Here is a 15232-nt window from a genome sequence, read left to right as displayed (position 1 = left end):
AGTTTTTATTGGCATTCTTAAGGTTTTCTCTGTGTGAGATCATGTCTTCTGTTATACTTCTCTTCGAGTCTTATTTAGATGCAGTTTATTTTCATCTCCTGAATACTTTTCTAGTCTCCACCACAGGCTTGACTACTTGTTTGATTTGTTGGGCAGATAAAAGAGACCACTTTGTCTTGCTTCGGATTTTAGATGGAAACCCTGCAGTCTCTCATCACTCACTACAAGGTTAGCCAATTTGTTAATTTTGTAGTTTTTTAATCAGGTAAGAGAGTTTTCTTTTAGTTGATTTTGCTTATTTTCTTTCATGAAAGTTTTGAATTTTTTCAAATGCTTTTTTTTCTATGTATGTTGAGGTAGATCATAATGTAAACTTGTTTCTTTTCCTAATGTTGGGTTAGACTCATTTATTTTCAGATACTAAATCACCCATATATTACTGCATTTTATCCAGTTCATTTAGTTGATCATTTTTACATGGAATATATACATATTAGAGTACTACTCAGCGGTAAAAAACAATGACATCTTGAATTTTGCATGCAAATGGATGGAAATAGAAAACACTATCCTGAGTGAGGTAAGCCAGACCCAAAAAGAGGAACATGGGATGTACTCACTTATAATTGGTTTCTAGCCATAAATAAAGAACATTGAGCCTATAATTTGTGATCCTAGAGAAGCTAAATAAGAAGGTGAACCCAAAGAAAAACATATAGTTATCCTCCTGGATATTGGAAGTAGACAAGATTGCCGGGCAAAAACTGGGAACTGGGGGTGGGGCGGGATGGGGGAAAGGGGAGAAGGGGAGGATGGGAAGAACTTGGGGGAATGGGATGGTTGGGATAAAGGAAGGGTAGATATGGGAGCAGGGAAGCATATATCTTAATTAAGGGAGCCAATTTTAGAATTGGCAAGAGACTTGAACCTAGAGGGGCTTCCAGGTGTTCAGGGAGATGTCCCCAGCTAGTTCCTTGGGCAGTTGAGGAGAGGGCACCTGAAATGGCCCTATCCTATAGCCATACTGATGAATATCTTGCATATCACCATAGAATCTTTATCTGGCGATGGAAGGAGATAAAGATAGAGACCCACATTGGAGCACCGGACTGAGCTTCCAAGGTCCAAATGAGGAGCAGAAGGAGGAAGAACATGAGCAAGGAAGTCAGGACCACGAGAGGTACACCCACACACTGAGACAATGGGGCTGATCTATTGGGAGCTCACCAAGGCCAGCTGGACTGGGTCTAAAAAAGCATGGGATAAAACCGGACTCTCTGAACATGGTGGACAATGAGGGCTGATGAGAAGCCAAGAACAATAGCACTGGGTTTTGATCCTACTGCACGTACTGGCTTTGTGGGAACCTAGTCTGTTTGGATGCTCACCTACCTAGACCTGGATGGAGGGGGGAGGACCTTGGACTTTCCACAGGGCAGGGAACCCTGACTGCTCTTCGGGCTGGAGAGGGAAGGGGAGGTGAGCGGGGGGGGGGAGGGGGAGGGAAATGGGAGGCGGAGGCGGGGAGGAGGCAGAATTTTTTTTTTTTTGAGACAGGGTTTCTCTGTAGTTTTTGGTACCTGTCCTGGAACTAGCTCTTGTAGACCAGGCTGGCCTCGAACTCACAGAGATCCTCCTGCCTCTGCCTCCCGAGTGCTGGGATTAAAGGCGTGTGCCACCACCGCCTGGCTGGAGGCAGAAATTTTTAATAAAAAATAAAGTATTAAGAACAAAAAATAAAATAAAATAAAAATTTCATGACAGGGTTTCTCTGTAGCTTTGGAGTCTGTCATGAAAGTCACTCTGTAGATCATAGTGGCCTTGAACTCACAGAGATCTACCTGTCTCTGCCTTCCCAGAGCTGGGGTTAAAGGCACATGCCACCACTGCCCAGCTTGACATGCAGTATATAGATTTTTTTGTACTATAAATATAATAGATTTGGCATGGATGGCTCTTGTGAAATCTGGTCTGACCTGAGTATCATAGTAAAATTTTGGTGTCACACCTAACAACAAAGAAGTAAGTAGAGTTTCACATATTCTATTTTTAGAAAGATCTTCTGAAGAACATAATTTCTTTTAGAAAGTTTGGTAGAGTTCATTAAAAAACTTTCTGTTTTACATTTCTATGAAAAATACCATCTTTACCCCAAGCAGCATGATTTCAAGTCTGTGCTGTGTGATATTATAGCCACAGATTTAATTGATTGCCAGTTCTATAGGATCATTTTCAATTTCTTAACCTCCAACAGTTTTTTTTCTTTTTGAATACAATTACCTATACACAGCAAATAGTTGGATCATTTTTGCTAGCATGAAATTTTTCTTTAAATTTCTCACTACCTATTTGCATTTAATGTTAGCAGCTATGTAGTTGTTTTTAAACCTGCCATTCCCCTCTTGTTTTTTATGTGTACCAAACTTTTTTGATACTCTTATCTCTCCACCACTGTTTTCTTTTACAAGGGGTGAATTTCCTAAGCTAGTTTTCATATAAACACATGTTTGAATGTACATTTCACTTCATCTTATTTTGAGCTCTTCTTAAAGCAGCACATTACAGTATCTCTTTGGCATATTTAAAACTCCAGCATCACCATTCTTGCATTTCAGGGCCATTATTGAGTAAAAGTTTACTTGAACACAAACATTACAATACCCAAATCACTCTGACAACCAAGAAACATAGGCTGGCCTTGAACTTACAGCCCTCTTATCTTGGCATCCTGAATACTAAGATTATGTGTGTGATGCCATATCCACCCAAAGAAGGCTATACTCTTCAGCTACATTTGCCCCTCTAACTTCTGAAATTTCATTTCATGTATCTTGGTGCAACTAATGATTTCTTACATTGTCTTTAAGCCCTCTCTCTTTTTTTATTCTCTTTATTGTTTTTCTTTCTGCTTAATGATCTGTATTCAGTTCCTTATATTCTTTCCTCTTCTAGTTAACTATCCCCTGCCTTCAAATTTCAGATATTGTGCTTTTTAGATCTATGAAAATATTTGAAAATTTTATTTATTTCTATTGTATATCTGATGAAAACCCATCTATTATTGGATGTAGGGAAGAGTAATCAGTGCACCAATCTTCCAATGCACCTTACCTAAGGCAGCGATTATTCTGTAGGATCTGAGAAGCAGAAGAGAAATTCATGATTTAACTTCTCTCACCCAGAATTTAACTGCACTAGCAGATAACTAGAGGCAAGTGTATGCTTCATTTGTTGAGTTACTTCAGTATTTATTTTGTATGATCTTTTTTATGTCAAGGAATCTCTTTCTCTCCTTCTGTGTGTATGTGTGTGTACAAATTTTTGACTAAATTGTGTCTTATAACATAACCTTGGAACTCTAGGAATGACTATATCTCAGTAAAGTTTTGAATGTTTTCGCTTAGTCTCTTCTGTTTATGGTAAAATCTGAGGAGACAGAAAATTGAAAGAACTATTTGGTGAAAAGGAATCAGAACTTACTTCAGTGTTATCTACATTTTAAGAGTTGAGAAAGTATGTTCAGGGAAGAATAGGATGGTTCTAGCCAAAGATTACATATGTCTAGGGATTATCCATGAAATCAACCATCTCAGCTGGAGCCAAGTATGTACATGGAATTATACCAGCAGAAATGCTTTGAAATCTAAAGGAATCATACCATACAAGGAGACTTCCAGACTTCTGGGATTATACAAGAGTTTACAACAGAACTAGTTGGGTGCATATATTCATATTAGGGAAAAATAAACATAAAGACAATTAAAGAATGTCAGGCCTTCTACTCTTATCACAGTCTCATAGCATGTGGCCTCAGGACTTAAGACTGTTAACTACCGAGTCAAAGAAATTAGAACCATCTCCTTTATGTCAGCAGACCAGACTAGTTCCCACAAAGAACATAGGGGATGAGCCACTATGAAGATCCATGGAGGTGGCATAGAGTAAGGAATCACATAGGTTTGGGGTTCTGACTAGTTTTATCTTAACTAGACACAAGCTAGAGTCACTGGAGAGGAGGGAGCCTGGCTAGAAAAAAAATGCTTCAATAAGATCAGTCTATATGAAAATCTTTAGAGCATTTTCCTTTTTATTGATTTTATTGAGTTATGCATTTTTTTCTGCTCCCCTCCCTGCCTCTCTCCTCCCCTTCAATCCTCTTCCATGGTCCCCATGCTCCCAATTTACTTAGGAGATCTTGTCTTTTACTACTTCCCATGTAGATTAGATTCAAGTATGTCTCTCTTAGGGTCCTCATTGTTGTCTAGGTTCTCTGAAATTGTGATTTTTAGGCTGGTTTTCTTTGTAGAGCATTTTCTTAATTACTGATTGATGTGGGGGAAAACCAAGACCATTGTGGGTAGAACCACTCCTGGGCAGGTGGGTCTGGGTTCCATAAGAAAACAGGGTGAGCAAGCCACGGGTGCTATTCCAGTAAGGAACATCCTTCCATGGCCTCTGTATCAGCTCCTGGTACAGAGGTTCCTGCCCTGTTTGAATTCTTATTCTGTCTTCCTTTGATGATGAATTGTGATGTGGAAGCATAAGCCAAATAAATCCTTTCTTCCACAAGTTCTTTTGGTCACGGGGTTTCATCATAGCAATAATAACCCAAACTAAGGCTTGTTGCTAACACCCAGTCTCATTGGTATGACACTACCATCTCACTAAGCTAACAGGATATCAATCCAAAGAGGATAGTTTCTTAATTTTAAATTCTAATGGAATTTGTCTTGCTAGGTTTGGCTTTGTTGGGGATACATCATGCTTTCATCTTTCCAATTTTTTTTTTTTGAGACAAAGTTTCTCTGTAGCTTTGGAGCCTGTCCCGGAACTAGCTCTTGTAGACCAGGCTGGCCTCGAACTCCCAGAGATCCGCCTGCCTCTGCCTCCCAAGTGCTTGGATTAAAGGCGTGTGCCACCACTGCGCAGCAATTTCTCCACTTTGGAATGGGAACATCTACCCTATGTATGCCCCATCATTGCACTGTGGACGTACATAGCTTCCCCATTTCGCACAATTACAGCTAGAGATTGCTCCAACAATATATGGCACTTTATTTTAAGTCGTTAAGACTTGTTTTATCAGAAAAAAAAATACTATTTTGGAAAAAGTTTTATGTGGTGGTAAAACATGTGTGATGGTTAGTTTTTGTCAATTTGAGATAAACTTGAGTCACCAGGGCAGAGGGAGCCTCAACTGAGGAACTGCACCCATCATACCGGCCGTTGGGCATGTTTGTGGAAGCATCTGATTAACTGCTGATGGATGTAGGTGGGCCCAGGCTACTGTACATAGTGCCATCCCTGGGCAATGGGGACTGACTTATATAAAAAAGTTAGCTAAATAATTAATTGAGTGTTAGCTATGAACAGAGTTTCCCCAACAGAGGATCATTATCTAGCAGCATAAGATAAACCTTTTCCTACCACAAATTAATTTTGGTCTGTGTTTTATCATAGCAACAAAATACAAACTAGAACACACACCTAATGGATACAATATTATTAAGATGTGTGTGGTTTCCATGATTATGTCATTGTTAAATTCTGAAGTATCTCATCAGTTTTGATTTGATATGCTATTAAAGAGAATGGGACATTGAAATCCCCTACTATCACTGTATATAGACAAAATTATCCCTTTATATCCCATAGTATTTGTTTTTAAAATTGGATATATCAATATTCAGTGAATATATATTTATAACTATTATATTTTATTAGGAGACTGTTTCTTATATTAGTATATAATAGCTTTGTCTCATAGTTTAGCTTATTTTAAGTATACTTTTCGACACATAAGTCATGTTATTTTTCTCATTGCTGAGACAAATGACTTTGTAAGAAGCAACTTAAAAGTGGAAGAATTTATTTGAGGCTACTGCCTATTATGGTAGAGAAGACATAGTAGCAGGGACAAGTCTTGTTTACAGCATCAGAGCATGAGACTATTTCTTTATATTTGAGTAGACAAGGAAGCAGAGACAAAAGAATGTCAGCACTCATCTGACTTTCTTCTTACCCTTTGATTTAGTCTGCGCTACCAGCCCATGGGACAGTGCCATGCACATCCAAGGTGCGCCTTTCCTCCTCGGTTTATCTATTCTATTAACGTTTTCACAGACAAGCCCATGTTTCTGCTTAGTAATTCTAAATCCACAAAAGTTGACTAAGAAGATTAGCCATTATAGAAGTATTTTTGTCAAATACTTTTTGACAAAAAAGTTGTCAAAATGTTTGCTTAGAATTTACTTCCGAAGGTTCTACTTTTAGTCTCAGTTTCTTTGACAGCAACATGTAGTTTCTTGTGGACAGCAACCAGTTGGATTTTATATTTTTATCTAGCTAGCCAGTTTGTGTCTTTTAACTGGAGAGCAAAGACAATTTACATTTAGCAGTGTTATTGAGAACTGTGTGCTAATTCATGTTTTTTTTTTTTAATTTTACCTTTTTGTGCTTTTTGTTGGTTGATTTATGCACTCTCTGTGTTTTGTTTTTTTTTTTTTTTCTTTTTCCCCAATTCACCTAAGAGCTTGGCTGGTTTGCCAAGCTGAAAATATTTGATTCTTTCCTAATTCTTATTAGTTCTACTAATTTCATGAAATTAATTTTTCCTGGACTCTATTGTTTATGCCTATCTCTCTGTCCCCATTGATTTGTATAAGTTATTTATACATCTTCAGCAGTTGTTGGCTTAATGGTCATGTCTTTAATCAGTACTTATATCTTGGAAAATCTTTATACCTCCTTTGATTTTCAAAGCTTATTTCATCATTTATGCCCTGGCAATGCTTAAACATGCATGGGCAGCCCATTTATGGTGATTCTCCAGTTGTTCCTATCTTGGGCAGTCCTTTTTTTTTTTTTTCCTTCCTCTTTTCCTTATCCCGTGCACTCCTTCAAACAGTGCTATCTTTGGGTATGTGCAGCCATTCATTCTCGTAACATGACCAAAGTATCTCAAACATGATCGCTGTATCCTGTAGTTTACTTCCATCTGTAGATGGGGATGTTTCTTAATGTCGTCGTTGCGTACCCTATCTCTTTGTGTGACACCTAGAATCCTGCTGAGATATGCCATCTCAAACACATTCAGCTGCCGTTCTGAGGAGCGTTTCATTGCCCAGGTTTCAAAGTTGTAAAGGCAGCTCAAGACAAGTGTCTCATATACTTGTTGTTGTTATGTCTCTTGCTGACCAAACCTTTTCTAGTGCCTGGAACTCAGCCCTTGATATCCCTATCTGCCTCTTGATATCTGAAATAGTCTCCTCCTTTGAACTGAGATTTGACTGTTTGCTTGAGGCTCTGATTCTTTATTACAATGTTAATATCCTTGTGCACCGTTCCCATGCATTATATCTCATAGACTACAATAAGAAACACTTTGGCAGCCGCTTGAACACCAGAGATGATGAGGAAATATTAAATATCCACAGGAGCAAGACAGAGGAAGCTATCAAGGGAGTGAAATGCAGGCAGGAAGGGCCCAGAAGTGGATGGCATCACAGTGAAGGAACTGGAGGCGACGACAACAGGCTCTGGAGCCAAGGCGCTTTTCAGACTCTTCAGAGAGATATGAGAACACGAAGTGATGCCCACGGAATGGAAGCACTCAGTCATAATTCCCATACACAAGAAGAACAAGCTGGGCTACTCAAATTACAGGGGATTAGTTTGTTGTGCCATAGCAGCAAGATCTTCTCCTCCATTATCCCGCAAAGGATCAAGGGCAAAACAGAGGAAATCCTAGCGGAGGTCTAGTATGGATTCAGAGCTAACAGGAACACAATTGTTCAGATCTTCACTTGGAGTCAACTGGCAGAAGCATACTAAGAATTTGGAAAAGACTTATATGTCTCCTACATAGACTTCAGGAAGACATTCGATAGAACCTGGAGAAAAGAACTTTAGGAAACAACGTGGTTCTACAGGTACCCAGAGAAAAATCATAAGAATACTAGAAAATGTTTCATTTGCATCAGTCAAAGTTTGTGGCAAATTAAGTGATCAGTTTAAGACAATTGTAGAAATGTTGCAGAGATGCATCCTCTCACCACTACTCTTTAATATATTCCTGGAATTAATAATAACAACAGCCCTGGAGGATGAGGAGATAGGCGTGCAGATAGGTGGTGTGCAAATCAATAACTTGCATTTCACCGATGATACAGCACTACTTGCTGAAAGTCCAAATGAGCTGCAGGCCGTAATAAATAGAATGGTGGAAGTAAGTGAAGTTATTTACCTTAACATATTGAAATACCCCCTTTCCTTATTTCCTGACTTCTGGGGTTTCTGCTGCAAAATCTGATGCTTACCTTAGTTTGTAACTAGACATCTTCGTCTTGCAGTTTTCAAATTCTTTCTTAGCTCTGTACTTGTGATACTTTAACTATAGCCTGACATGATCAGGTTATTTTCTAGTCATGTTCATTTGGTGTTATATTTCCCTTAGGTATTAAGGTGTTCTTATATCTTCCTAGAATCATTGAACATATTTCTTTGTCATCAGTTTTTATTTTACTTCTTTGTCTATTCCAAGGATTTTTGGATATGGTCCTTTTATGTGTTCCAGAGTTGTTGAAAATTCTATGGTCATGATTTTTCTTTCTTTTCTTTCTTTTTTTTTTTTTTGGTTTTTTGAGACAGGGTTTCTCTGTGGCTGATTTTTCTTTATTGTTATTCAAATGAAATAATTCACTGTCAATTTCTTTAATTGATGCTTTTATCTTGATTTAGTATATTTATGTTGAGCAATTTCTTCATCTTTTCATTTATTCCCAAGATGACTGTTTAAGTCGTCTTTTCCTCCTCCTCCTCCTCCTCCTCTTCCTCCTCCTTCTTCTCCTCATCTCTATCTCTGAGAAATTTTTCATGAAAATCCTGTATTGACATATTTTGCTTTATTCAATGTTTGTTTGAATCCTGTTTGAGAACACCGATCATCTTCAACTTAAACGTTTGAATTCTTTGTCCAATAATTAAAAAATATCAATACCTTCTCATTCAGTTTTGGAAGAGTTATAAAATTTTGAGGGAGTCAAAATGCCTTGCTTTCCATTGTTTTGGTGTTTTCATATTATTTATGTATGTGTTGAGATAGATAATTCCCCCTTCACTTTATATGAAGTTTTCTCAGTGGCAAACTTTTCTCTTAAAGTCTCAGTCCCCACTACCACTTAGCGAAGCAAAAGCATACCATGGCAACATTGAAAATACTTTAACCACATATAATAAACAGGATACACAAAATGGAATCAACAGGTTTTAATCCAATAATGATATAAAATAAGAAAGGCGGGGGACTTACAAGATACTAAACTTTTTATTGGGAGAATATGAAATGTTAATAAGTAATAAGAAGTGGGGGTGAAAAAGAATAAGAGAAGCAAGCTCGGTGGGATGGAGGTGTGAGAAATGATGGTGTGGATGAATATAACAGTATAATAATTGCAAAGAAAGAACAATTGAAAAGACTAGTGATATTTCTTTCTTACAGAAAAAAAAAAAAAAGAAGACAAAGAGATGCCTTTCCCCCCAGGCTTGTGTGGGCCAAATGGGTGTTAAGTCATTTACTCTCTTCTCTGAAATCCAAACACGTTAAACAGGTTAGTTCAGAAACAGCTATATGCAGGCTGCTCTCTGTCCTGCCTTTACTGTGGAAGTACACACACTACTATTATGTCTGCTGGTAGGCTGAATTCATGCTAATGTTCTTCATATATAGTCCCATCAACACAAAAAGTTTGAAAGCTGCCCTCATGCTGCTCCAAACAGTTGAATCCAAGTCCCACCAGTTAACTGCCCTCTAATGTCAGTGTATGCATGGGTGAAGGAATGGCCAAGTAATAACTGTTTCCACCAAATGCTAGGCCTCTTGGAATGTAGAAAGCAAGCAAACAAGAAGACAATCTGGGAGGAGATATGGGTCATGAATAATCCTATGTGCCCTGAACATTTTAGTCTTAGTCATCTACATGTATTAGTCAACTACATGTGAGTTAGTCTCATATGTGTGAAACTTTGGCTGAGCTGCAAATTACAAATGCTTGTGCCACCTACTTCCCTGTATAGTGAAGCCACTATCTCCCACCATGTGGATCTGTGTCCCTGGGTCTGAGTCCAAGCCACAGACAGTTTCCTCAGCCTACACTGATACTCAGTATTGTCACTCAGGCAGTAGACAGGAGAGATCTTTGGAAACATAAAAATGGAGAAGATTGTGCTACCCCCAGCTGAAATGCTTAATAATAATACTTCTCTTAATGTAATTACGAGTAGTGGGAAATAAACTTTGAAGTATGAAGGGCAAGGGTGTACTTTCTCTGGTGTCTGCCTGCTGCACAGATGGAAAATTTTCTACATTAAATTACATTTTCAGAGTTTCAGATTGTGTGCCTCTGAGAAGTTTGCATTATTTATCATTTTGCTTTGCTCTGAATATTATTTTTCTATTAAAAATATGCACAAATAATTCTGGATTGTAAATATCTACTGTTTAACTTTTATACTCCCTCCTGCACCTTTCAAAGTCAGCCAGCTTTTCTTTTAATTGTGTACCTGATGCTCAGTTTCACACACAGGCAGATTCATGAAAGTTCTGGGTGTTTCTAATCTATAAATTTCTGAAAGGTATTATAATTCTTGAAGACCTATTCATTTCCCATTCTGTTCACCACCACTGGAGGATTTGTCACCTCTCACCACATTGGAGTGATCAACTTTCTCCACATATCCTTTGGAGAACAAACTACATCTAAAACATTTCAGAAGATTTAACATTTTATATGTGGAGTTAATAACATCTTTGGATTATATAAACATACATTCCCAACTAGAAAGATAATGAGGCAAACGTTCATGTTAGCAATATTGGCATAACCCTTTTGATAACTTGATGGTTAATTTTAGATGCCAACTTTATTGGGTAAAGGGATTTCAGCATAGATGGTAAAAACATTTCTGGGAGTGTCTGTAAGGCTATTTCAGAAAGAGATGAACATTTAAATTGTTAGACTGAATAAAGAATACCATTCTCACCTAGGAGAAGAACATCACCCAATCCATTTAGGGTCCAAACAGGATAAAAAGGTACAAGAAAGGCAATTTATCTTCCCCAGTTATAATTCTCTAGTCCTCAAACAAGGAGGTCCTGGTCGTCATTCTTTTGAACTCAATGAATCATACTACTGAAATTTCTTATGATTCAGTTGGTAAACAACATATAGTAGGAAGTCTTAAATACCCACAATTGCTTGAATAATTTTTAGAGACAGAGATAGAGTGTTATAGATGTAAAAAATGAAAGAACTACTCATTTTCTCACTAGATTTTTGTCTGATTATGTAATCCATTCTTCCTAAACATGCTTCTACTATTATATTGCTATCTATCACAAAGTCCACACCAGTGTTAAGGCAATGATGGCACATTGCCCTCTAGTCTTCAAGACTATGAACTAAATAAACAAACTTTTTGGGGGGAAGTTAGTATACCTCACGTATTTTGTGACAGTGATGCAAAACAGATTTAACACACCGATTACTTCGGTCTTCAAAGTATTTACAGAAGCCTTTTTCTGTAAGTGGAAAGACATTCCTGAAAAATGTCTTTTTCTTCATTTCTGTCCATAATGTTCACTAGAAGAAACTTGCTTTCACATAACAAGGACAGCAGCATAGTTTCCCTGCTTTTTAACACTATCTTACAGTTTGGTTTGGTGAAATTTTTAAAGGGTTCTTTTTAATTACATCCATTAATCATCTATCTATCTATCTATCTATCTATCTATCTATCTATCTATCTATCTATCTATCTATCTATATGTGGAGGAGGGAGAAGGGACATGCACAAGCTTCAGTAGTGCACATGTGGAGGTCACAGAACAACTTTTGTGAATCAATTCTCTTCTTTTACCATTTGGGTCCAAGAGGTTTAACTAAGTTCTAAGCCTTGGTGACAGTCACCTTTATTTGCTGAGCAACTGAACCATCTCACAAGGCAAAGTTAGAGAGATGTTAATACCCTTTCCCTTCTACAAGATATCACAATAGTCCACTATCTTGATATTATCTTGACTAGACCTAGACGACACTCTAGATGTATTGATGAGATATTATAATGTCATATATTGGGAAATATATCCAAGTACACTCTTAAATCATTCTAACTCCATAAAATTCCTCGATTTCTCAGGCTCTGGTGAATAAACCATTTAATATGATCCTGCATACAACCAAGAAAGAGCTACTACAACTCAGTAATATGCCTATTTAGATTTTTGAAGGCAACATATTTCTCATTTGGTGCCTTACCCTGGCCTGCCATTTACTAAGGGACTAAAATAGCTGTAAGCTTGAGCAGTGCTTAGAGTTGGTCTTTGATTGAGTATCCTCAGGTTGCTATGGCAACAGAAACTCGAAGCTGGGAAGTCTATGAACAAGTCTTACTTGCTTTCTAGTTAGGCCCACTTCCTGGTAAACAGACGTCATTGCTGTTTTGTTCTTTTCACTATAACCGCAATTAGCAAAGAGAAGGACTCACTCGGTAGGGCTCTGAAATCTTTTATAAGAGCACAGATCCCAATTATGAGTGCTCTGCACTCATTGCCTCATCACCTCCCCCAACTCTCCAAACACTGTAACAATGGATTTAAACATATTAATTAGAGGGATGGGTCCCAAACATCGTTACCATAGCATTCTGTAGCAAATACAAGTTGATGTTCAAACTTCTACCAGTAGAGGTAACCCCACCACCAAAAACAAACAAACAAACAAACAAAAAACAAAATCATAGTGTTTGAAGTTTCACAGGCAAAAAAAAAAAATGAGTAAGCAGGGCATAGAAGATTTTATGGCAATGAAACAATTATTTTGAATGATTTTGTAAAAGTAAATCCACATGTTACTTACACTTTACAAATGTAAATATATTTATAGTTTGGTCAAAAACCATAGCGTATATAACACCAAGAGTAAGCATCTTGACTCTATCATCATTAGTTTATCAATTGCAACAAGTAGACAACAGTAATATAAGATGGTAAAAATAAAGGTGGACGATACTAGAGGTGAGGGGGTACAGGAATAATTTCCACTTTCCTGGGTCTCTTAAACTACTTAAAGATAAACTATTCATTTTAAAAAAGTGTTAGAACACCTCTAAAGAAATACATAAAGTAAAAATGAACAGCAGTAAGTATCTACATTGAAAAAAAGAGGTTTCAATCAACGACCTTCCTTAATGGGAGTTCTCCAAAGCAACCAAATCAATGAAAGGTTTTTATTGACTATACATTTTTATTTATCCACAATGCTGTAAAACAATGCTCTCTATCTAATTCCAAAATACTTTCACCAATGGGCAACTACCTTTTACCCTTCTTTCAACTCTCAGCAATCACCGATCACCATTCTACTTCAGTGGAATAAGCTATACCAGATAATGAACACACACTGAAACTGATGTCGTCGGAATTTGTCTGCCTAATCTTCTTAGCATTGTGCTTCTGAATTCAGGTAGTTGTAGCATGTACCAATACATTATTCTTCCTTTATATACAATTTCTTAATTCATTTCACCTGTTGATGGACATTTGGATGGTTTCACTTCGGAAATGCTGCTGCTGTGAACAGACTTATCCAAAATTTGGTTTGGGAACCCGTTTTCAGCCAGGCATGGTGGTGTATGCCTGAAACCTCAGCACCGGAACTTGGAGGAAGGAGGATTAGAAGTTTGAGGTCATGTTTGGGTATATAGAAAGTTCAAGACCAGCCTGGGCTACACAAAACCTTGTTTATACACACACACACGTATAGAAGTAACATTATATAGGCTGAAAAGCTTATATTTGTGTCATGTATATGTGTATATATATATGTTGAAAAGGCAATGAATTTGAAGGAGAGTTGGGAGGGGTATATGAGTGGGTTTGGAGGGAAGAAAGAGAGGGGAAAATGTTATTATAGTTTCAAAAATAAAAATAAAAACAAGCAAGCAAGAGCCCTGTTTTCCTGTCTCTGGAACTGCTGGATCTGAGGATACATTCATCATTTATGTTTTGTGGGACTGCTAACCTGTTTCCAATAGTAGATATATCATTTTCGATCCCAGTCAAAATGTTTAGCCGTCCAAATTCTTCCCCATGCTAGCCAATAGTTGCTGTTATGCAATATTTTAAAATTATAACCTTAGTGAGTAAACTACTCTATATGTGAGGTATTGATTGCATTTTCCTATGACTAAGGTTAAGTGTTTTGTTTTCATCTGCTTATTATTTTATGTAATTTCTGAGGAGAAATGTCCACCAAAATCCTTTGTCCACTTGTGAATTGGCGTTTAGATTTTATGTAGTTATTCATCTTCCATTTGACTGTAAATATATTTCCATCGACACAGTAACTGTATGTGTATGAGACACATTGTGACATTTCAATACATTCTGCAGTGTGCAACGATCAGAGCAATTGGCATATTTTCACTTCAGGTATTCATCGTTTCTTTATAGGAGGGCATTCAAAATCGTTTCTGTTAACTAATTTTTATGTATTATGTATTTATTTATTTATTTATTTTGTCTTGGCAAGAGATTAGGATACACGCTTTTCCACAGGAGGGTCTCTTGACCAATGAAGATCCGAGAGCCTCCGATGCTCACTCTAGCTGCACAGACAGCAGGTCCTTCAGTGCAAGCGGTACTCACCTGCCTCGCCTTGTCGGCCCTGCTTCTTGCGCGGGTCCCGCCAGCCATGACAGCAAAGCAATACAAAGTGCTCTGGGGAGGGAGCTGCGGACCTATAGATCTAGGGCCGCTAGCGTAGCCAGTTCTCAGTGGGCGGTCCTTTGGCTAGCACCTGAGCCTGCCACCGTAGCCTCGGCTGTGACGTCACAGCCGGAAACTGTGGTTCCCGCGAGACAGAGGCTGGAGTCGGTTGCCCGGGAAACACGCAGAAGTAGACCGCTGGTTCAGGGTGGAGGCGGAGACATCCTAGAGGTCTCAGTGGCCAAACCTTTTCGTCCCGGAGCTGGAGCAGAATCTGAACTGATGCAGGTTCTAAATCAGCCATGTGGGGGCAGCTTTGAGACGTGATCGCAGAACAATCATTTAACTTGGTAAAACAGGTTTTTATTGTTGTTTTTTCACTTAATAAGTTGGAAAAGGTGAGCAAATACAAGGCGGCTTTTTTAAGCCTCATCTACTGATTATATTTTATATCTAAATTACTAACAA

At 38.0% G+C, this 15232-nt stretch overlaps 1 protein-coding gene across 2 annotated transcripts in view; it reads right to left on the bottom strand.

Moving 5' to 3' along the window:
* The window catches only part of Lrif1 (ligand dependent nuclear receptor interacting factor 1), a 56605-nt gene extending 41765 nt beyond the window's left edge, over positions 1-14840 (bottom strand). The window contains exon 1 of one of the 2 annotated variants that reach the window (XM_057794226.1): positions 14705-14840. In XM_057794226.1, the coding sequence (XP_057650209.1) occupies positions 14705-14752 (48 nt within the window). In that variant the 5' untranslated portion in view covers positions 14753-14840. The remainder of the gene's footprint in view (positions 1-14704) is intronic. The other variant, XM_057794225.1, reaches the window with a different exon arrangement.
* Positions 14841-15232: the final 392 nt, after the last annotated feature.

The sequence above is a fragment of the Chionomys nivalis genome, chromosome 18 (genome assembly GCF_950005125.1).
Source record: "Chionomys nivalis chromosome 18, mChiNiv1.1, whole genome shotgun sequence".
NCBI classification, from domain to species: Eukaryota; Metazoa; Chordata; class Mammalia; order Rodentia; family Cricetidae; genus Chionomys; species Chionomys nivalis.
Note: the sequence above shows the minus strand (reverse complement) of the source record. Positions and strands in the feature narration are given on the sequence as shown.